Genomic DNA, 22,745 nt, shown 5'->3' with positions numbered 1-22,745 from the left:
TTTTCAATATACCTGTGCATCCGAACTAAACACGACGTTATATTAGTCAAACGTTTCAAGTCTATATAAACAGTTAGGTAAAGATGGCTAGATACGCAGCAGTTCCAGCAAACCCAGCCAAGTCCGCTTGTGCTAGAGGTTCATACTTGAGAGTTTCTTTCAAAAACACCAGAGAGACAGCTCAGGCCATCAATGGTTTGAAGTTGCAGAAGGCTAAGGCTTACTTGGAAGCTGTTTCCGCCCATAAGAGAGCCATTCCATTCAGAAGATACAACCACTCCATCGGAAGAACCGCTCAGGGTCATGAGTTCGGTCTCACTGTTGCTAGATGGCCTGCAAAGTCCATTAAGTTCATTCAGGACCTTTTGGCAAACGCTGAGTCAAATGCTGAAGTATGTATATGAAGGATAAGATTTAAAAGCAAGTGCGGATTATAATATGTTCTGTTCTACAAGATTATCAGATGGAATATTCATGTTGTTTACAGTTGATTATTGTTTTCCAGATCATTACATTGGAATTGAGCACTACAAAACGAGGAACATACATTATTTTCAAGAGTTTGGATTGTAAATTTATCATCGTTGAGAGAATGCACTTTGCTCATATTACATTTTCCTTGGAGCCCATATTGAGTTCATACTAACATCACATTATTTTTATTTTAAAGGCTAAGGGTTTGGACACTTCCAAGTTGGTTATTTCTCACATTCAGGTTAACAAGGCCCCAAAGATGAGAAGAAGAACTTACAGAGCACACGGTAGTGTTAACGCTTACAAGTCATCTCCATCCCATATTGAGATCGTTTTGACTGAAGAGGAGAAGCCAGTTGTTAAGGCTAAGGAGGACAAGCAGGTTGCTGTGTTGAACTCCAGACAGAAAGGTAGATATGCTCAGAGAAAGAGATTGACTGCTGCTTAGGTGCCTCGTCCCATTTTTGTTGTACACTTATAATAAATGACATTACATGGAATATTGAGAGGGGCTCAAGTTGCGGGTATTTTCAGATAGTTTCCCTAATATTACTGTTATATCTAAAAAGATAATAGTTCTTCTTTTGAAAGGTTACAAAGAAATGGTTATGAAACGTAGTATATTTTGCATTAGAGATAACTTAATGCTATCTTTTGTAAATCCTCTTCGGTCAACTGCATGTGTTCACCGTCAATAGTAATAAAGTCAAGTTTATTTTCCATGTCAAGCGTCTTCAAGCCTACGAGATTCTGTTTGTAGGCCACTGTTAAATTGAATGGAATCGGCTGATTTGTTTCTGGATCTGTGTCGAAATACCATGCACTTTCTTTCGGGACAAGTGTGTGATCCTTCAAGAACATCACTAGAACAAGACGGTTCAATTTAATTAGATTGTCTGCATATTCATTGTCCTTAATAAACTCGTTATTAACAAATTTGAGAAAGTTACTGCCGGTAATGTAATCGTCAAAATTATGGACATCCCGATAGTATTGTGCTTGCACCACTGAGTTTTGAACTCTTGGGTCATACAGGTGTCCTTTTAAGAGTTCGTTCTTTCTTTTACAAAGCCAGTTATCGCAACGTGGAAGGTCATCAAAGCCATTATGTGGAGAACCGAAAGTTATCAAATTATGTATGGGGAGATCGCATATTTCCTTTGCTGCTCTTAAAAAAAGACCACCCTGCGAAAATCCAATAGCATTAAATCCTTGCTTCAATTCTTCCTTATCAGCAAGTTGTTCGCATACATGCTGTATCTGAGTCATGCAATCACCAACAATGCCAGCTTCTTGATCCTGTCTACTGTTTTCTTTGACATGGATTGAATAAAATTCAAGATTGGGTATATATTTATGAAGTGTTTCATTCACCGATGATATTGATTCTGAATTATAATAATCACCCATGCCATGCCACACAACAACTGGTAAATGATTATCTTTTGGATGTTTGCCAACTGATAAGGGTAAATGCGATGAGTAAAATTCCCCAATCGTACCTGTAAGCCCAGATAGCCCACCTAGTAAGTCTAAAACATGCATTGTGTACTTTACTGTAATATTTTACTGAATTCCATTGAACGAATTCAATATTGACAAAATACCAGTAAATTTGTGTGCTTTAGGATATGAACGCCTTCTTATTGTCCCTTTTCCTCCTACTGCATTTATTCATCTATCTATTTTTTTTTTTTTACGGTTCTGACAGTGCAATAAACTAATTTTTCACCTGTACCAAAGATCACACAGATGGGTGGGGTATAGACTTAGATGTTACATGCTGTACCCTTGAGGCTTTAGAATAAGAATATATTATATTAAATGAAGAGCAAGCGGGTGTATGAATTTAAAGTTCTTGCCTCAGATCTAAAAGCGAAGTCTGGAAGAGCTATCGAAGCTTTGCGGGGCCATTCCAAGGTTGACTTAGATGATGCTCCAAATCAGAAGGTGTATCTTATCATAGAAACCAGATTGCCAACATCAAAATCAAAAGAGGTCATCCCCAGAATAATTCCTTTAGCAAGTAGAGTCAGAAAAGTTTCAGACTCGAAAATTCTATTGGTTACCAAAGACCCTATTAGCGTGTACAAGATTCCGCTTACGAAGAAAGGCTCTGCAACAGAAGATACCTTTGACAAAATCATCCCCTTTAGAAGATTTAGACAGTTAATAATGAACAAAAAAGAGGCCAACAAACTTTATCATAATAATGACTTCATATTCATAGACCATCGGTTGAATAGATTAATACATCCTCTCCTCCATAACACTGTGTTCGGAAAAACGAGTAAGAAATATCCCTTAATGCTACAAATGGCAAGACCATCAGCTGAAGCAAAGTTAGTACAATCGAAGAAATCTCAAAAGATGAAGGATGAAAGGGTGGATCCGGAATATGTGCAAAAGCAAGTTCAAATCACTTGTGGCGGTACAACGTTTGTTCCAAGTACTGGTAACTGTCTTTCTGTTGTTATTGGAGATATTAGCATGACCACATCTGCTTTAATTCGGAATATTGATTCGGTTTTGAATTATCTTTTAAACTCAAATTTTAAACCAGTGGGGGGAGTTATAGATTTGGGAATGGATGGTGTTGTGGGTCTAAATGTTAAATTAGCAGATAGCACCGCAATTCCCATTTTTGCTGAAAATAAGGACAAATACTGATGTTGAAGGAAGGTCGTTAAGTTTTTGTTCATGAAGTTTAATAATTGTAATGATAGGTTTGTATAACTTAATTTTAAATCCCTGGCTGCCGCCGCTATCTTTTCTTATAGTTTTTAAAAGAAAAAAAAATTACTTTTTAGGGCTGCACACGAAAGCTTTCATACAACTGTGGAACTGCTAAACTTCTCAAGTAATCTTTATTTGTAATGGAAATTTTGAGTATCATCTAGCGGGCCACAATCGATGGTAATTTTCGCTTTGTTGCAAAAAGATGAATTGGCGCCTTTCTAGTGCTGTCATAGTTGCATTCATTCTTCTAGTATCGTTCGGGATAAAAAGGGTTATATTACCATCAATCCCGTTGACAAGTCCAGAAACTTTAAAGGGGTTGTATGAGCAGTCGTTGAAGTTGAATTCAGATTTCGAAAATTCAACGCATCTATTACTACAGGATTCTCGTTTAAAGCCTGCAACAAATTCATATGTGGATGCTAGATTTCCAGATGTTGAAAAGCAACGTTCTTCTCCTCATTTAGAAAATGCTACCATTCTAATGCTCTGTCGGAACTGGGAACTACCCGAGGTTTTAAAGTCAATGCGAGAATTAGAAGATAGATTCAATCGTGATTATCATTATCCATGGGTTTTTCTCAATGATGCAAACTTTACTTCCGAATTTATAACTGAGACTTCTGCCATGGCCACAGGTGAAACATTTTATGGGCATATTCCACCAGAAGATTGGAATACCCCAGAATACATTAATAAAACAAAATATAATGAGAGCATACTAAATTTTACGAAAAATGATGTAATATATGGTGACTCTAGATCCTATAGAAACATGTGTCACTTCAACTCTGGATTTTTCTTTAGGCAGAAACTGCTCCTGAACTATGACTATTATTTTCGAGTTGAACCGGGTGTTCGATATTTTTGCGACTTTCAAATGGACCCATTTCGACTCATGAGAGAGAAACGCAAGAAATATGGTTTTGTTATTTCTATTTTGGAGTACCCAGACACAATTCCAACGTTGTGGAACACAGTTGAAAACTTTCTCACGGAATACCCTAGTTATTTACATGAAAATTCATCCATAGCATTCATCACCTCCAAAGACCCGATAGGTCCAGAAACTTTGATTCCAAAAGATGCTTCCCCGTACAATATGTGTCACTTTTGGTCTAATTTCGAGATTGGTGACCTTAACTTCTTCCGCTCGCAAGAATATCTTGATTACTTCAACTTTTTAAGTAGGAGTGGAGGATTTTATTATGAAAGATGGGGTGATGCACCAGTTCATACTATAGCAGCTAGTTTACTTTTAGATAGGGATGACATTATAGATTTCGAAGATATAGGGTACACGCATCCTCCGTTTTTCACTTTTCCGGATTCTGTGTCTCTCCAAGTTGGTAAGCGGTGCATTATTCCTCAAAACGAAAAAAACTTGGACATCCTCCCGCACAGCTGCCTTCCAAGGTGGTGGAGATATGGAAGTGGAAAAAGATTTCTCCGGGAGTATTTCCATGAAGAAGACTATTTATAATGGTTATATTGGTTATTCATGGTTTTATATTTCAAAGTCCTCTCCCTGTATATCTAGTGTTCTTAACTCAAATTGCATCCATTTATTGAAGTGATGTAGAAACTAATATTACAAAAAGCAAATTATGACAAAGCCGCATTTCACGGGAAGTTTGTCTCCAACCTGTTAAGTTCTTCCAAAATCCTATCGAGATCAATACTATCCTTCTTTTCATTCAAACTTGGAATAAGAGTAATGGCTTCATCCGTATCTTCACACGCCAAAGAGCCTAATTGGGCGATTTCAAATGGATGAAGTGCTGAGTTGTCATCACTTTTAAGCAAGGCTTCAGCCGCAGTGCATGTCTCTGCATCTTTAAATCTTGAAAATGTAGATAAATATTTCAATGTTTTGCTAAGAACTTCGTTTGCGCCAGGTGCTGTAGCCATTCTGGCAAGAACCTCATCATCTGGATCTGCCTCAGCATTAATCTTATCCTTGTTATCTGTACCTTTCATAGCTTGAAACATTTCCATTCTCTCTTTTAATGCCGCTCTAATAAGAATTCGAGCTTCTGAAAGATTTAAAGTTATCAACTTCGTATGATTACCATGGTTATCTGTCTGGTCTAATTGAAATTCGGGGCCAAGTTTTAACTCGGCTGCATTAACTTCATCCTCTGGTCGATTTGATTGACCACCTCTTCTCCTCTGAACCCCGGCTCCAGTTGAAATATTCATTTTCTCTCTTTTACTGTTAGCAGATGCCGATAAGTAGAATAATAAACAGTAAATTCACATGAAGAATAAAATGCAAGCTAAAATTGTCATGATCCATATTTTTCCCCTGAGTAAATAAATTTATCTTTGAATACAGGTCGCGCGAAGTCTCCTTGAAATTCACAAAACATTTATTTTATTTTCCTTTTTTCCTTTCAAGAACTGATTGATTAAGCACCCATGCTGAAAGGCCATCCTGCCCTTCTCAACTTAAGGAAAGAATAATCTATACATATCACAAAGGCTACACAAGAATGATAAGTATAAATGTAAAAAAAAAAGTCGTTAAAAACTATAGAAATAAGAAAAATAAGTATGGTATTAGCCTGAAGTACCATCCATTTGTTACCCCCAATCCGCATTTTGCACTAAACAAAATGTATGCGAGGATGGAAGAAAAAAAGCATATTTGATTTGTCGTAACCAGCTTTAAATGTCATATATACAAGGGCCAGTATCTCAATGCACATTAGTAAAGATAACCAGGAGCTTATGAAACAGAAAAGCAACATATGCATTGTCCATTATGCCGCCAAGGGGGTTTGTTGCTGCTCATCTGGAACAGGCATGGCCACAGGTTTGTTAGCCCAGGCCATGTATCTGGAAAACATCATACCAACACCTTCGAAGACACCCAACACACAGGCACAGGTGACTGCGGAATTGAAAATATGTCTTTTTCCACCTCTAATTGCCAACGAGCCACCAACAAGAAAACCAGCTAGAATGGCATTCCATGCATCTTCTCTTTTCCTCACTGCTCTTAAGCCACAGTCATAAAATGAAAATAATCCACCCCAAACACCAAAATTACCTCCAACGACTGGAGCTCTTGCCTTCACAGCATTAATAGCACCTGAATATCTTTCACCATATGGTGAATTTCTGAAACCTTTAATACCATGCCATATGCATCCACCAATGGCACCCATAGCGAAAGCACCTCCAAAATCATTCAATATAACAATTGGGCAAGGATCTCTTGAATGGTCTGCTTCAGGTGTAGACATTTTTGTTTCTTCTCTTTACGTACGTCTTCGGCTCTATAAAGTATGTGCTCGTTTGCAGCCACAGCCTCTTGTTTTTTTTTTACTTTGGGGGTTGAAAGGATACTTAATGTTGTAATATAGCACATAACAAAAAATTTTCGACGCCCAGATTCGGTTGCCCACCCCCGTCTTCAATAATTTTTTACCCAATTCAATAAATCACCAAAGATCGGATTTTCACCATATATTTCATTTTTCTTACGTTGTGTTTCTCATTTTACAATATGCTCCCGGCTAACAATGGAATAGTGCACTCACTGTAGAGATCTTATAAAAAGCCAACACATTTAAATTAGCTACCCTTAAATAAAGTATGTTTACGTTTTAACAATAGTTTAATAGAAAAGTTAATGTACATACCGCAGTCATATTAGGAATCATGAAGCCGAAATGAAGAGAGAGGTACAAATCTATTATCTCCTTGATGGTGGACTCCAATTTCCATTAAACGGCTTATCTGTCACAAATGGATGTAAGGCAGCTTCCTGTGGTGTCCATCTCTTTAGGGGATCAATGTCCAATACACCCTTAAGAAAATGTGTAAAACATTTTCTATTGTATATTTCTTTATCAATCATTTGTTGATTCATATATTTCTTAGGCATCTTATAGTTCATAATAATATCATACAAATATTGGTCCTTAAAATGTTCCCCCTGCAGCTTTGGAATAGCTTTGTGATTTTCCTTTGAGAATTCATTTATTGTCTTAAAAGAATAATGTGTTTCCCCGCTACCTGGAAGAAATTGCTTATTGAAGAAGTTGTGAGAATGCTGACCCATTTCAAGCATCCACTTCGGTGGCATTCCAAACATCCTGATTATTCTAAATAGTTGATCATATGAAGATGCACCTGGTAACAATGGAAATCCCAGGAATAGTTCGGACAGAATGCATCCTACAGACCACATATCAATTGGAGGTCCATATGCGAGTCCAAGAATTACTTCTGGGGAACGATAAAACCTTGATTGTATATATGGGTTCGAGACCTGCTTTTGATGACATGCCGATCCAAAATCAATGACCTTAATCTCCGCATGGTCTGAACTGACAAGTAATATATTCTCCGGTTTTAGATCGCCATGTATTAGCTCGGCCTCTTTAAATGTACAAAGCGCATCCAGTAATTGCACTGTAAACTCCTTGATTAGGTTTATGCTGAGGCCATTAAACTGGTTCTGCTTTAATAGTTGATATAAGTTCAAGGAAAGTAGTTCCAAAACTAGACAGATGTGACCTTTATGAACAAACTTGTCCTTCAAACGCATTATGTGATGTTCATCTTTAGGGTCAACCCTTTGATTCAGGTATTCAAGAATTGAAGCCTCCGCAAACAGTTTGTTAAAATACATTGGTATTGATTTAACCACCTTAACAGCCACTATTTCATGGGTATCCAAATTCTGACATTTTACCACCTGTCCAAAAGTGCCGTAACCCAATATATCAATTACCAAATACTTCTTGTTCTCCTGTGTTCCCAAAATATCATTGACATACAAAATATAATCCTGAGAGTCATTGTCAAATCCCTGATTTCCTCGCGGTTCGCTAGGCTTAGTTAGCACTCTTCGTGGGTTCTGTGACTTTCTATAGCTGAACTCAGGAACACACATCATATAAGAGGCAGATATGGATGTAGTTAATGCATTTAAAGGAGAAACATACGTATTTCTGGATGTGGCTCTTCTATATTTTGGTTTCACGTTTATTTTGGGACGTAAGTCACCCAACGACTTCACCCTGCTAAACCTTGGAGCAGGAATTATTCTCTTACAGGTGATCTGTGAATGTTGGGAATGCAAGTTTGGAGGCAAGCCTTGTTTGTGTATCATCGATGGCATAACGTATGAAAACTGTGAGGGTAAATCTTCGGTCGGAGAGGTTGATGTGCTGTATGTATTCAACGGATGCGATAATGCACTACCTGAATAATCGGTAGCAAAGCATCCAGCAGCAATTGATCTTCTTCTCGGAGCTCCACGAAGGTTAGATGACAATGATGCAGGAGGAGCTTGCTTGCGAGATATCTGCTGCTTGGGTATATGTGCAGCTTGAATTTGTTTTGACACTCCTAGTACAGGCGGCTGAGTAGTTGTTGGCATATACTTTTGGTTTGTACGACCGTTCAACTCCATATCTTCAAACGTAGTGGAGAGAGCGGATGAAAACGAACTCCGATTACCATAGTGATCGGCTGGTAGATTATAACTGTAATTTCCGACCTGCTGTGGAGAAGATGTAATTGAAGTCTCCGGTATAGGCATCGAACCCCATGGATTCCTGAATGCACCGAGATGCTCACCTACCTGAGGATAGTTTGTTCGTTCCTGGTTGGGGCCATAATTCAACGGTATACCAGTTAGCATATAAGGAGATGATGATGATGATAGTGACAATGGATTTGAAGTCGGCGGCGATGAGAATTGCTGCATGGTATGAGAAAATGATGGCATTCTTCTATTTGACAGGCCAATACGCGAACCTGCTATTCCTGTAGTATTTTGAACCGAAAAGCAGGGTGAAGCTTTTGTTTGTATATTCGATGGTGGAGCTTGTACAGTGGCATATGGTGTGTTCGGATATGATGAATATGTCGAAGTTTGGGCCTGATAACATTTCCTTGCTAAAGCTTGCTGTTGCTCGATCTCTAGGTATGGTGACATCTCGTCTTGCTGCACTGGTGCAAGCTTATTAAATAAAGGACCTTCCTCCTGTTGCTGTTTTGATTTATCTAAAGACGAATTTTGGTCAAATGAAGGATATGGACCAGTCGAATTTATTGAATAATTATTCGGAACAAAATGATTGGAGGATTCGTCGTTATTTTTGGATAAATTTGATTCCGGTTGTTTAGTCTGTTTATAAATGACATGTGATTCCATCATTACAGTAATACAAGCCACAGATAGAATGTGCCAATATGCAGCTTCATAAAGCCAAGGTGGAAATATAGTTTAAGGAAAAGGAACAGTTCCCAAGGATTGTATAAATGAGACGAGTCAAAACTTAGCTGACGACAGAAAAAAAAAGTTCCGATAATATAAAAATGAAATAGAACAAAAAAAAAGGAGAACCGCCAGAACAATGTGAAGGAGTTCTCTGAAAAAAAATAAAATAAAAGATGTACACTAAAGCACATGAAGATACAGGATGCATACGTGTATACCAATATGTATCTCGGCTCATTCTTCTTCCTGTTAGATGGGTAACTCTTGTAATTAACAAAAAATAATTTTGAAACATCATATGCATTGTCGTTTAGGTATCGTGATACGGGCTTTTGCCGGCATTATTGGAAGACCCTAAGGAAGAAACAGGGCCCTTCGCATAAAGTCTCTTGCACACACCAATTAACACATTCCACTTCCTAATAGCAGCGATTCAGAAGGTTATGTTATTCGTAGACGATTTCGGGAAGCAATTTTGTACTGTTTCTGGATTATGCCGCTGGGGCAAATGTTCTTTCTCCATAAAGCTAATATCAACAATGAGATCGGACCATTTGGACTGGGCAGATACCGAAAAGAGTGAGCGGCTATCCATATCCACTTTTTTTCGAGCCTGTTTCTCACTGCACAGGAACTCTTCTATGTAATACATGCCGCATTTATTTATCAATTCCGACTTGTTCATTCTTAAATTAGATAAACATAGAAAAGGCCTTGTAATGTAAGTTCACATTTTAATTTACGATTTGGCTCTCCATACATATTTTTCCCCTACCCGTCTTTCTTTCTTTCCATAGTTGGATCATCGTCCGAACTTTTCATACAACGATTTTTCTTTTTTTCCCGATACTATTATGGTTTGTGATGTTTTTCATGTTGTAGCTGCCAGACAAAAAAATAATTTGACATGAAGACTAAATATTCGAGATCAAGCCAAGACGCCTTATCGCAGCATTATCTCGAGACCTACGTTTTATGGAAATCTAAAGAATCAATTAATAAATGTGCCGTGTATGTTTACTTTATTGGTGTGCCAGGCACTCGGTAGAATAATAGTTTTGTGCAGCGATCGTAAAGCCCAGTCTTTTTAACAATGAATTAAGGAACTGTCTCGTATTCTTGGACAATATACTAAATACAATTTAAACGCAGTATTTATTTTTTGTGTGTGTTTATTCGGCCGAACATTTGTTCTTAAAACTAAGTTTAACAGCTGTTATATGGGGATCTGCCTACAATTTAATTATATGTGCGGATCTTCCCTTCCTACTTTTAATTATGGACTATATACTACATTTATTTTTTATTTTTTATTTTTTTGCATATTTTTGGGTTTCTTCCGTCAGCCCAAAAGTGTTGGCACTGTTCTTTATCTAATAGCACTGTTCTTTATCTAATATTTGTGTGTGAACCTTGGGTACAGTTTACTTGTGAATTCTCCACCAATGTGTCGTTTTCATCTTTTTGTCTGCTTACGGCGTACCTAAATAACGCCGCAAATTAATACTGATCTTGTTTACATCGTCTATTTCCCATATTTTTGCCCCATGCCTAAATTTACCGCGAGTGGATAATTTCCCGATGAAAGCATAGGCCATCTCAATTGCCCTTTTTCGAGCAGTGGAAATCCCTTTTAATCCCATGACGCGTGTTCACATTTTCTCCCTTTTACTAAGCTTCACTTTCGATCCACTCAGAACTCAAGTTTGTTTTAAAGTACATTTACATAATCCAATAGTATGCAGACAGGTGCGGCCCAATGTATTGCTGAAGACGACTTATTGCTTGTATGTTTCCTCTTCATCGTTTTTACTAATATGTCCCACTAGACATACTAACCCTCCTATTTAGGCCACAGCATTGGTATTATTTTGCAGATCCCAGTACGTTAATAGAAAAAAGCCGGATATCAAAAGTAAGTGGCTTCTTTTTGTTCCTTCAAAGATTCCAATTTGATCGAGAACTAACTAATCATTCCCTGAATTACCTTCAGTTTTTGTTTTTAACCTTTACATACGACTTGTCTCTCCAAGAAGAAAAAGGCTCCGGGGTTCTACAACAAGATTTCTCCCTTTAAAAAGTCATCAACTTACTCCGCAAACAACATTAAAACGATGTCTCACAAAAACATTGAAGAGTATTTCGAAGGATTTGAATGGGTTGATCGAGGATATCGAAGATACGCGCGAAACTATTATTCAAAGTCCTATTTCTTCAGATATCCATAGATTGGCTCTCGTTGTTGCACAGCATCAGGATAATGGTCATAATATGAGATTATGTTCGGAGATTTATAGTCAACTGTCCAAATTATTTCAGATGCAATTTAATTGTGCCTATTTCAATAGGCAGCATGCTGCAAGAAAGTTGATTGGTCTTCTTGAAGACATCATTGTTGTAAATACCAGAAATCCTCAAGAGAGCATGGCCTGGAATAGATATAAACCGTTGTTGGGATCCCACAAAATGCAAACTTATCCTTCAAGGTTTAGATCTATTTCTTCATGTCAGAATATTTTATGTTGGGTATTAAAGAACTTGGTCGACTTGGCTGCAATGGATGAGCAATACAAAGCGATTTTGCTCTCTGATAGGTGTATATATAAGATACAAGTTTTTCTTATGGTTATTAGAACGGCCACTCCTTTACGATACTTTCTGAGGCACAAAAAATATCTCATTGCGATGAGTAGAGTTTAATATTTATGGTTTCGAAAGAAACGATATTATACGGAGATTTCATCCCCCGATTTCAGATACGAAATGAGTATACATATTATTGATTAATTATCACCGCAGAGATGAGTTTATGCAATTAAAACTTCTAAGATTTCTCTGTACCTCTATTTCTACTTTGACAATTTGAGAACTGATCGAATCGGATCAAAGTATGCATGCATCATGCATTCTTTGGCGGTAAGTCTTGTTTGATGGTCGTAACGAAGAATTTTGTCTATCAAATCAATGGCCTCATCACTTACTAAATTTTTGTTACCATCATTAACAAAACGTTTCCATGGCCTACGAATATAATGGCCAAGATCAGCATATTGTTGTCCCAGCTTCAAGCCGTATTTGTCTAAATATTTGTATAGATCGTCAGTTCCGAGAACACGAGCGATCTGAACAAGTTGGTCGGTATTGGATTTCCCATAAAAAAAAGGTTCTTTTTTAAAAATTATTGAAGCAAATGTTGCACCGAATGACCATATATCTAAAGAGTAATCATAAAATCGATAATCGACCAGTAGTTCTGGACCTTTAAAGTATCTAGATGCTACTCTAACGTTGTAATCCATTCCTGGATGGTAAAACTCAGCCAATCCCCAGTCAATAAGTCTCAACTTCTTATGCGCACGATCAATCATAACATTGTGAGGCTTAATATCTCTATGCATTATACCCATTGAATGTGCATAATTTATTGCCTCCAGTAATTTATACATGTAGAAACGAACTTCCATATCTGTGAGTTGTGGATAGAGAACCTTAAAATCCATATTATTAACGTATTCAAATATCAGTGCCGGTGTTTTCGATATTGGATCCCTCACAACATCTAAAAGTTCCACTATCTGTGGTCCCCCTGCCAAATCCTGTAAAATTTTTATCTCCTTCTTGATCTTCTTCTTCTTTATTGGCTTAAGTGCCTTAATTATTATCTTATTTCCTGTACCCATTTCACAACCCTCAAAAACCTCTGAATATTTTCCTCTACCCACTTTCCTTGTAACCTCATAACTTTTCTGTGTTCCCCAAGATATAGAGAGATTCTCGTAATCCCAATATGACTTAGGTTTGTGCTCATTCACATCGGCGTAAACCCGTGAAATGCTCACAACCATAATGTACTTTTGACTTGGTTTAGATACTCCTCCTTTAATTAAATCACTCACTACTCTATGTAGTTACAGTAGATTTAAACTTAAAAATGGTGTGCTTAGTTCCCAAATATATGCTAATGACAAATGTTTATAGTATAAATGAATAAGATCCTTTGGAAAATCCGGATGAGCAGTCCCCCGAATATGTGAGCGACATACAAATTATTTATGATGTACGGATGTGTTAAAATGATTTCATATTACTTATAACTTCGTTAAACCACGGAACAAATCCCATCCACATTTTATCACAGCCTAAAGAAAGCGTTTTTATGTAAATGCCTTTAATAGAAAAATCTCTGAAAATATTAAATACTGACTTACAACTGCCGTAGTTTCTTGATAAGTGTCTCTTGCCTTAATCTTTCATCTTCCTTAACATTAAGTGTCTGAATTGATCTCAAATCTCCGATTATACTCTTCGTTTTATCGAAATACACTTCTTGAAGCATATTTCTTAATTTGCTCTCCGTATCTTCTATTACGGATCCAATGTTCGCAACATGAGAGGAGGCACTAGTGTACTTCAGCTTCTTCTCATTCTGCCTCGTCAAGTTTCCACTCAAAAACATGTCCATATCCTGCGATGTAGAAAGATCTAAAATGACTGTAGAAGTTAACTTGTATGTCGCTATACCAGAATTCTCTGGAATAACTTCAAAGACGTGTATAGAATCCCAGCATCCACCGTTACCTTGATTTGTTGGATCAATTTGCTTTTTAAGTAACACTACACCAGCAAATCCGATTTCACCAGTTTGATTAACATCTTCATCTTCCGTATCCCAAAAGTACACACTGGATTCCCCGCCCTCATAATAAAGATCCCTGTAAATATCAAAAGAATCATTGGCAAACTCTTCCATTGTTCTCAAGTACGCAGTTGGGTGAGGCGCTTGATCCTCATCACCAATTGTAGGATAATATTGGTTACTCCAAGGTGATCTATAAGAGTCGCCATCTCTGTTGTAGTCACAGCACAAGTAGCTTTTGCCCGTCTTTCCACATTTCTGGATTTTCAATGGAGTATCAACTGACGATAAAAGATCTTCCGCTAATTCTGGCTCAAGTCGACAAAGATTTAAAAGGTTCTTGGATATCTTCTTGGGATTCAAACGCCTCAACAAATCTAGCGATGCATCAAATGCTTTATCCGACTGAAGGAAATCGGAATGTTAGTACCAATGTTCTACCTTACGACCAAAGACAATTAAAACATACCATTATCTTTTGTTTCTAAGCAAACGGTTCGTGTATTTATTTTTTTTATAGCTGATATATACTAATACACCACGCTTACTCTTGTGGTTGTTTATTCATCGGTTTGTCGACGAAATAGACTACTACACAAAAAAATATCCGTTCTTTTCCCTCATCCTTTATCACCCAAAGATTCCGGCAATGAGAAGTTGCTTTTAGTCGCTCGACGCGTCGTTGAAATACTTAGGTGTTTCTTTGTCGGACTGCTCTCCCACATATACCGCACCAAAATTTTTTCACGATTCCCGGAAAACAATACATACATTCTGGTTCTGGTCCGAAATTTTGGAATCATAAACATTCTATACGAGGAAAAGCTCTTGCCTGTTGCCAGTTCATGTGCCCTATATCTGGATGCCCAGCTGGCACTCCTTTTTTCTTACACATGTGAATTTTTCTTCTTGCAAATATATACCTTCGAACGTTTTTGTAACGCTTATCCATATTTATTATAAGGTTTTAAGGTTGATCACTTTGCTGTGTCTTAACAATGTCTCTCATTGATACTCTAACTACGCACTTACCAACTGCACCAGGTATCTTGCCAAAATGGTTGTTTTTCATTTCGATTGTTTCTGTTTTTAACTCCGTCCAGACTTACGTTAATCTAGCATTAACTAAGCAGGTGTATGCAAACAAGCCTGAGGAGGTCACTCCTTTGTCTGCACGTACTTTTGGTACGTGGACTCTTATTTCTGCTATTATTCGTTACTTCGCTGCCTACCATATCAATGATGTTAATGTTTATAATATTTGCATTGCTTCTTATTGTATTGCCTTATGGCATTTCGGCTCTGAATGGCTTTACTACAAAAGCTGCAAGTTTGACAAGGGTCTATTTGGTCCTTTGATTGTCTCAACTTGCTCAATTGCTTGGATGCTTTCTCAAAGAGAGTTCTACACCGGAGTTGTCGCATGAAGGCAGATTTTGAACTTTCTTTTTGGATAAAATCATTTTCAGAAGTGTTTAAGTGCGATGTGATTTACTGTCACTTTCCTATTATTATCTTCATCTCTTTTGATTTCTCCTTTTAATGCGCCTTTAAGTTATTGTTCTTTTATTATTTATATCCTGAGCATGCTGCTCTTCCAATAAAGCTATGAGTGTTTTTCTTGTACGTTGTCACTTTTCCCCAAGCATAGTAAAAGTTAATTGGTGCAAACAAATGAAGCAAAAAAAAAAAAAAAAACGTAAAGTGATAGAAAGAAAAAGATCAGGAAGGTTGGTTATTCGAAAAAGCTTCCCGCAGTTATGTATATATCCAATAAAACTATAGAATGCTCCATGCATTTCTTAGCTTGATAATGTCATGCCTCAATTTGACTTCATCTTTTTTGTAGGATCTTGAAGTTTAAGAACTTCGACGGCAGGACCCAACAATCTCTGGAAACCACTTTTTCCTAATGTCACCACTTTTAAAGAACTGGTAGCCTTAACAGTTGCCTGTCTAGGTGAATCATAGAGCAAAGCCAATTCTCCGAAATAATCACCTTTCCTTAATTTTTGGACAACTTTACCATCTTTGATAACATCCGCCGTACCATTTTCGATAAAATAGAAATTCTCACCACCCTCTCCCTGTGTGACAATATTCTTCCCTTCAACATAGTTTTCTGTGTTCAAAGCATCAGCCAACTTTGACCTTTCGTATGATGAAAGTGATTTCAATAATGGAACCTCCTTTAAAAAGCGGTCATACATGCTTCTCTTCCTAGAAGTTCTTTCCAAAAGGATCCTCCTAAAAGTCATCCTATCCAATGCCCACAGTATACAGTCTGATTCGGCAACAACAGTTGCAGCTCTAGGTGAATTATACATCAATGCTAGCTCACCAAAAGAAGAACCATTTGAAGAATCATTCACCTTTTTACCATCAACATAATAACTAACTTTGCCTTTCTCGACAACATAGAAAAAATCACCCTGATCACCCTGTTTGATAACCTCGTCACCTTTATTCACCCGCTTTTCCTCCAAAGCAAAAATGATAGTTTTTAGCGACTCCTGGTCCAACTGACTGAACAAAAAGTTTTTTACAACTGAATCGTTTAAACGTTGCAATTGTTCATGTGTAAGATGATGAACAGGTGCCTTCCAGTCATCCTTAAAGTTATTTGGATTCATTGCTTCGGCAGAAACACTGGTTCTTCTGTTAGCATTGAAATTTTTTGGAGGCTCTGTGTTTGAAGCCACCGCCTTCGCAAAGGCAGACCCTTTAAAAAAGCCAAATGCTCCTGTGTTGGAACTCCTGCTATCAGTTGCATCATTTGTTGCAACCGATTTGTGACCTGATATTCTTTCGTTGGAAAAAGGATCGACAGAGAACGACACAGATTCTTTTGATGATTTTTCTGCCATTTTAGATGTCTGCGAGCCGATGCGAATAAGAAATGTAATATACTTGAATACCGAATGAAAAGTCTGAATGCAAAAGTTTACCCTTTTGGTTTATTTCTGATAAAATATATACACTGCCCCTCGATGCCCGTTATTTGAATTCAGTTAAACCTAGTTTGGAACTAGCTTGTCAGAACCTATGAACGATAGTTGATATATTCTTAATTCTGCAGCCTCTAATACCACAACAACCACAGCCAGAGAAAAAAAATAAAATTTAGGAATTGTGTGTTGTGTCGAGGGCATTAGAGAAAGGCTGTGCTACATAAAATTCTTGTACGGAAATATAATTTTGGTGATATGGTTAAATTGCGAAGGCGGATTAAAAGTCGGCAGCGACTAGGAGGCTAACGTTCCGGTGAAACGCACTCTGTCTAAATTCGAAATTATAACGACTTTTTTCTGAAAGGAGATGCTGCGACATAATATAATGTATGGAAATGTAATATACTGTCATCTATGATTGAGTTCCTCCCAAATTAAATGTAGCAATGTTAACTTCGTATCTGAAAATGAAGGGAAATTACTCCGACAGATCGCATCTTCTTGTGTTACTCTCACTATTTATGAATAAATGTAAAATGAGACTAATATAATTTCCAAAAAGCAGTACGGTTATAGGAAAACGGTTAGGCATCTTTATCATAATAAATAATGAATGCTTGCCGATTAGCGTCTGCGTTATTCCCCTCCATAATATTTTATATTGCTACGTTTGATGTGGCCTTATATCGTATCCATCTTCGTTCTTTTCCTTTAAAGCAAAAGAATAATAATCGAAGGTACTTATAAGTTTAAGTTTATTGTTCAAAAAAGCTGGAAGGTTTAAAAGCGTGTCAACGTAAGGTTTTCGATCGGGGATAGATACCATTAGCTGAAAAAATAAGGTGCGCGCTTAACTGAATCTGGTACTTTTATTAATTTTTTATTGTTACCATTGGATTCAGCGTATATTTTACAAAAGGATGGTATCCCTTATCCTTCTGTATATAAACCTGCTCAAATTCCCTTCTAGATTCTAATAATTATCCCTAAAATGAAAGAAAAAATATAGATATAAATAATAATTGTCAAACTTAGTTTCTTTCAGTCATCTTAGTGTACCTGTGTCCTAAGATCCTACTGCTGTTATATCCTAAAGCAAAGTCGAATTAAAACCATGACGCAAGATTGGAATAGATTTTTAAGTGTTGAGGCAAAAAATCGGCATCCTTCTGTTATGAAAACAGTCGGTGGGCCAGATATCATATCTTTTGGATGCGGAATGCCACATTCTGACTGTTTTCCATTGAAAGGATTGTCCATTAAGTACACAACTCCTGACTCAAACTTTAAGAAAACAGCTATTGGCTCCAATGAAGATGATGCCAATTCAAAGGAAGGTGCCTCAGAAATTTATCAAATGTGTCAGTATATGTCTGCTAGTGGAACAACTTATTTTAAAAAATGGACACATGGGCATATAGAAGAATTTCACAAGCCTGCGTTCCGTGACTGGGATTGCCTTATTCAGTCAGGTGCAACCTTATCTTTTGATCAGATTCTCAGAATGATTTGTGATCCAGAGATTGATACCATTTTGGCGGAAGAATTGACATATCCTTGTTTCTTGGAATCCTGTAAGCCATTAAGATTAAAAGTCTTTGGTGTAAAAATGGATGCAGATGGTGTCGATGTCAATGATCTTGATATGATTCTTACGAATTGGTATGAGGACGAGCGTACCAAAAAATATAGAAAGCCGAAATTTTATTACTGCATGCCTTTTGGACAAAATCCCTCTGGCATTACTATGACTATACAAAGAAAGAAAGATTTGTTACAAATTTGCCAAAAGCATGATATTCTTGTTGTAGAAGATGATCCATATTTCCATTTACAATTGGATCCTTCGGCTAAAAATGTTCCTTCTCTTTTAAAGTTCGACAATGATGGGCGTGTATTAAGAATTGATTCCTTCAGCAAGATGATGATGCCAGGAATGAGAATCAGTGTTGTTACCGCAAATAAATTTTTTGTTAAAAAGCTAACTATGATGAATGAGTTGAGCATTCATTCGGCAGCCGCTCCGTCTCAACTAATTGTTTATATGTTGATGCAAGAGTGGAGGCAGCGAGGTTTTCATCAGTGGATTGAATATATTCAAGCAAATTATCGTCGTAGAAGAGATATCATTTTAGATGCTTTCGATAAGTATCTTCCAAAATCATTATGTTCCTGGAATAAGCCATCTAGTGGTATGTTTTTATGGATTAAACTTCAATTAGATAAGTTTCCAAAACTTGACAGAAGTGAAGATGATTCTGAATGGGCACTAGAATTAGAAGATTTGGTCTATGATCAAGCACTTAAAGAGAAAATATATCTAACAAAAGGGCATTGGTTTATGATAGATGATATGGTGATGGCTGGGTTCAGGGCAACATACGCTTCCGGTGAATATGAAGATCTTTATGAAGGATCCAGAAGACTTGGAATAGCAATAAGGCATGTACACGAAAATCTTTACGAGAAATAGATTGTGAGTATGTTTCTTTGTTGTGTATAAGGATTGTATCAAGTTTTCTGATTATAATAATTGTGTTACTTCAGTAGTGTGATGTTTTTTTTTTAAGGATTGTATCGATTTGTATTATTCGCTGGAAAACTGTTTTCTGGATTTTTCTTCCTCTCCTACACGTTCTCCATATTGCCGGGTTATCGAAGCGCGAGTATATAAAGTCCCCGCACTCGCAACTCTATGTTATTTTTCTTCAAAAAGAATTCGAATGGCAAATTTACATACAGTTTAGACTTCCAATATATATAAAGAAGACTTATTTGAAAAGATGAAGCTTTCACCAATTGTTCTTGGTGGAGTGGCTCTGTTAATATCAGTTGTTGATGCGAATGTCAATTCAAAGAAAGGAATTGTTCATCCACAGTTTGAACCTTACACCAAAGTACTAGCAGATGATTCTTTCTTCGAACAATTTGATACAAATTTGCATCAATGGAAAGCATCCAATGCAAAAAAAAATGGCGGAAAGGCTTATAATGGAAAATGGGAAATTGAAGAGTCCACTGTCAATGCCGGATTTAAGGGAGACAAAGGTCTAGTTGTTAAGTCTGAGGCAGCACTTCATGCTATTAGTGTTCCCTTAAAAAAAGTATTTGACAACACAAATAGCACACTTGTTTTACAATATGAAGTGAAATTGCAGAAGGGTTTAAACTGCGGTGGGGCATATGTCAAGTTATTGAGTGCGGATGCGCAAGATGTTATTCCAGAACAGTTCAGTGATGAGACACCTTATCAAATTATGTTCGGCCCCGATAAATGTGGTTCGACCAACAAAGTTCATTTCATTTTTAAAAGAAAAAACCCAATTACAGGAAAATATGAGGAAAAGGTTTTAAAAGTACCACCCATGGCTAGAATTGTCAAGACCAGTGTCTTGTACACTCTGATACTTAAGCCCACCCAGGAATTTGAAATTAGAATTGATGGTGATGTCGTCAGAGCAGGATCTTTATTTGATAAACATTTCTTTGATATCAATCCAGCTAAAGAAGTTGTGGATAAGAAAGACAAAAAGCCGGATGATTGGGTGGAAGAGGAGTTTGTAAGGGATCCGAATGCAACTAAACCAGATGACTGGGATGAAGATGAACCTTTTATGATTCCAGATACCACTGCCATCAAACCATCTGATTGGGATGAGGATATGCCTGCTTCAGTACCAGACCCCGAGGCAACAAAGCCTGAATATTGGGATGATGATGAGGATGGTAAATGGAAAGCTCCATTAATCAAGAATCAAAACTGTGAAAATCATGGTTGTGGTCCTTGGGAAGCCCCTAAGGTTAGAAACCCTAGGTTTAAGGGGAAATGGTTCCCTCCTATGGTTAAAAACCCAAATTATAAGGGTGAATGGAAACCAAGATTGATTCAGAATCCTGATTATTATGATGACAGAACTCCGGCGGATTTGGAACCTATTGGGGCAATTGGATTTGAATTGTGGACAATGACTGATTCCATTTTGTTTGACAATATATATTTAGGACACTCTATTGATGAAGCAGAAGATATTGGAAATTCAACATTCCTTCCAAAGCTCAAAATAGAGCAACAAGAAGCTGCAGCAAGTGCACCTTCATCCGATTATGAGCCAGAGAAGCCAGCTTCTTCTACCAAAGATGATGACTCTTGGATATCGTCTTTGCTTGATTCAGTTGTCGTTAAGGTTGTCCTCTTCCTCAGAGGAGCCAATGCTTATGTTCTTAGCTTGAGTTCCGATCCTATACACACACTGTTAAATAGACCAGGAGAGGCTGTTTTGTACTCTTCGATTTTTTTGAGTTTCTTCACGTTGATTTACGGTTTCTGGTCTGCTGTACTACAGCTTATAACTGGTAGGATTTCTACAGGTACGGAATCCGTTGATGGTTCCACTGACGAGAATACTTCCTCGGAGCAAAATTCTAATGCTGAGGTAATTAAGCCGGCTGAGAAGTCCACAGAATCTGAGAAAAATGAAACTGCAGCTTTCAAACGTTGAAACAAAGCATGGTTTCTTTTTTGTTATAAAAATTTTGAACATTGTACTCTTCTATGTGTTCTAATTTTTAATTCTTCGTTGGGTCTATGTGATTTTATTCATCTAACTGTGAAGATTGCGTAGATTGTAACTCATCTTTTACGTGTAACGCGTTCCGGATCACTGTATTCCAAAAATTGACCCTTTTGCATTTTAGGCAATGTCCACGTATTGGTATGATAGGCTTGATTGAACTTTGTTTTTGTTTTTCATTGTTTTCTTCATTTAGTTGTTTCTCATTCAGCATGGATTGTGCCCAGCATTTTAAATCATATGTGGCCAAGCAGTCTTTATAAATGCAGTACACTACAAGATCTAACTTTTGATCGATTTCTTTGGCACAAATAGAGCAACTATTTGTCATATTTGACATCTTAGTCTTCGCTATCGAATCCGATTTGAGCTCTTCCTCTGAGGTATAAACGCTTTCTTTAAACTGCTTTATCTGTAAATAATTTCCCCCTTTTATAAAGCAGGCATCATTATCGTCTTTATCCTCTTCTGTATGTAAATCTTCCATTCTTATATTCATGTGCACATAATCTGGTATCAAAATATGAAATTTATTTTTGATCCACACTTGATAGATTTCTTTGTCAAATACAGCAATTTGAATCCCAAGTCTTTTAAACGAATCTGAGCAAAGAAGCAGTCGACAATTTGCTAGTTTCTCATCCACAGAAGTTCCACTTCCAGTATGTCTTTTCCCATTATGTCTTCTCTTACACACTGGAATATGTCTTGTTTGATATGCATGCTGCCATGCATGTTCAAATTGGAGAGCACTAACATTCGATGGAAAGCCATAAACAAACAGTACCATTTTCCAAGGTCTAAATCCATTTCGTCTAGTTCTATAGGCTCCTCCCCTTGTAAGTTCACCGTTATGTTGTCGAAGCCTTCTATATGGATCTGGAGTTGATCCAATATAGAAAGAGTTCTTCTTTCTCAAAGATCTGAGAAGGTAAACCCCATATAACTGTGGCATTTTTATTTCATCAGAAATGCACTTTCCCTGTGACATCTTGAAATCACTGAATCAATATTATTTAATTGGCTAATATCTATTGATTACGATGCTATGTCGGATAAATGATGTTTTCTTTAAATGACAATTTGATACCGATCTACAATTTTTTCAAAAAAATAAAAAAAAACTGATA

At 37.1% G+C, this 22,745-nt stretch overlaps 14 protein-coding genes across 14 annotated transcripts; 6 read left to right on the top strand and 8 right to left on the bottom strand.

Moving 5' to 3' along the window:
* Positions 1–83: 83 nt before the first annotated feature.
* Positions 84–922, top strand: RPL17A (60S ribosomal protein L17A; the record flags this gene model as incomplete). The annotated part of the gene is made up of 2 exons (XM_041279605.1): positions 84–392; positions 671–922. 2 exons carry the CDS (start codon positions 84–86, stop codon positions 920–922), a joined length of 561 nt encoding a protein of 186 aa, XP_041137819.1.
* A 182-nt stretch (positions 923–1,104) lies between these two features.
* Positions 1,105–2,019, bottom strand: BRETT_001047 (uncharacterized protein; the record flags this gene model as incomplete). Its single annotated transcript, XM_041279604.1, has 1 exon — positions 1,105–2,019. One exon carries the CDS (start codon positions 2,017–2,019, stop codon positions 1,105–1,107), a length of 915 nt encoding a protein of 304 aa, XP_041137818.1.
* Positions 2,020–2,298: 279 nt separating this feature from the next.
* Positions 2,299–3,144, top strand: BRETT_001046 (uncharacterized protein; the record flags this gene model as incomplete). Its single annotated transcript, XM_041279603.1, has 1 exon — positions 2,299–3,144. One exon carries the CDS (start codon positions 2,299–2,301, stop codon positions 3,142–3,144), a length of 846 nt encoding a protein of 281 aa, XP_041137817.1.
* A 271-nt stretch (positions 3,145–3,415) lies between these two features.
* Positions 3,416–4,696, top strand: BRETT_001045 (uncharacterized protein; the record flags this gene model as incomplete). Its single annotated transcript, XM_041279602.1, has 1 exon — positions 3,416–4,696. The coding sequence occupies one exon, from the start codon at positions 3,416–3,418 to the stop codon at positions 4,694–4,696; it is 1,281 nt and encodes a 426-aa protein (XP_041137816.1).
* Positions 4,697–4,836: 140 nt separating this feature from the next.
* Positions 4,837–5,415, bottom strand: BRETT_001044 (uncharacterized protein; the record flags this gene model as incomplete). Its single annotated transcript, XM_041279601.1, has 1 exon — positions 4,837–5,415. The coding sequence occupies one exon, from the start codon at positions 5,413–5,415 to the stop codon at positions 4,837–4,839; it is 579 nt and encodes a 192-aa protein (XP_041137815.1).
* A 563-nt stretch (positions 5,416–5,978) lies between these two features.
* TIM17 (translocase of the inner membrane) lies at positions 5,979–6,464 on the bottom strand (the record flags this gene model as incomplete). Its single annotated transcript, XM_041279600.1, has 1 exon — positions 5,979–6,464. The coding sequence occupies one exon, from the start codon at positions 6,462–6,464 to the stop codon at positions 5,979–5,981; it is 486 nt and encodes a 161-aa protein (XP_041137814.1).
* A 452-nt stretch (positions 6,465–6,916) lies between these two features.
* Positions 6,917–9,391, bottom strand: BRETT_001042 (uncharacterized protein; the record flags this gene model as incomplete). Its single annotated transcript, XM_041279599.1, has 1 exon — positions 6,917–9,391. One exon carries the CDS (start codon positions 9,389–9,391, stop codon positions 6,917–6,919), a length of 2,475 nt encoding a protein of 824 aa, XP_041137813.1.
* Positions 9,392–12,306: 2,915 nt separating this feature from the next.
* Positions 12,307–13,302, bottom strand: BRETT_001041 (uncharacterized protein; the record flags this gene model as incomplete). Its single annotated transcript, XM_041279598.1, has 1 exon — positions 12,307–13,302. The coding sequence occupies one exon, from the start codon at positions 13,300–13,302 to the stop codon at positions 12,307–12,309; it is 996 nt and encodes a 331-aa protein (XP_041137812.1).
* Positions 13,303–13,661: 359 nt separating this feature from the next.
* Positions 13,662–14,565, bottom strand: BRETT_001040 (uncharacterized protein; the record flags this gene model as incomplete). Its single annotated transcript, XM_041279597.1, has 2 exons — positions 13,662–14,498; positions 14,563–14,565. 2 exons carry the CDS (start codon positions 14,563–14,565, stop codon positions 13,662–13,664), a joined length of 840 nt encoding a protein of 279 aa, XP_041137811.1.
* A 526-nt stretch (positions 14,566–15,091) lies between these two features.
* BRETT_001039 (uncharacterized protein) lies at positions 15,092–15,520 on the top strand (the record flags this gene model as incomplete). Its single annotated transcript, XM_041279596.1, has 1 exon — positions 15,092–15,520. One exon carries the CDS (start codon positions 15,092–15,094, stop codon positions 15,518–15,520), a length of 429 nt encoding a protein of 142 aa, XP_041137810.1.
* Positions 15,521–15,916: 396 nt separating this feature from the next.
* Positions 15,917–16,960, bottom strand: BRETT_001038 (uncharacterized protein; the record flags this gene model as incomplete). The annotated part of the gene is made up of 1 exon (XM_041279595.1): positions 15,917–16,960. One exon carries the CDS (start codon positions 16,958–16,960, stop codon positions 15,917–15,919), a length of 1,044 nt encoding a protein of 347 aa, XP_041137809.1.
* Positions 16,961–18,158: 1,198 nt separating this feature from the next.
* On the top strand, positions 18,159–19,517 carry BRETT_001037 (uncharacterized protein; the record flags this gene model as incomplete). Its single annotated transcript, XM_041279594.1, has 1 exon — positions 18,159–19,517. The coding sequence occupies one exon, from the start codon at positions 18,159–18,161 to the stop codon at positions 19,515–19,517; it is 1,359 nt and encodes a 452-aa protein (XP_041137808.1).
* Positions 19,518–19,827: 310 nt separating this feature from the next.
* On the top strand, positions 19,828–21,543 carry BRETT_001036 (uncharacterized protein; the record flags this gene model as incomplete). The annotated part of the gene is made up of 1 exon (XM_041279593.1): positions 19,828–21,543. The coding sequence occupies one exon, from the start codon at positions 19,828–19,830 to the stop codon at positions 21,541–21,543; it is 1,716 nt and encodes a 571-aa protein (XP_041137807.1).
* A 94-nt stretch (positions 21,544–21,637) lies between these two features.
* On the bottom strand, positions 21,638–22,606 carry BRETT_001035 (uncharacterized protein; the record flags this gene model as incomplete). The annotated part of the gene is made up of 1 exon (XM_041279592.1): positions 21,638–22,606. One exon carries the CDS (start codon positions 22,604–22,606, stop codon positions 21,638–21,640), a length of 969 nt encoding a protein of 322 aa, XP_041137806.1.
* Positions 22,607–22,745: the final 139 nt, after the last annotated feature.

The sequence above is a fragment of the Brettanomyces bruxellensis genome, chromosome 8 (genome assembly GCF_011074885.1).
Source record: "Brettanomyces bruxellensis chromosome 8, complete sequence".
NCBI lineage: Eukaryota > Fungi > Ascomycota > Pichiomycetes > Pichiales > Pichiaceae > Brettanomyces > Brettanomyces bruxellensis.
The sequence above is the reverse complement of the archived record's forward strand: the minus strand, read 5'-3'. Positions and strand labels throughout refer to the sequence as shown.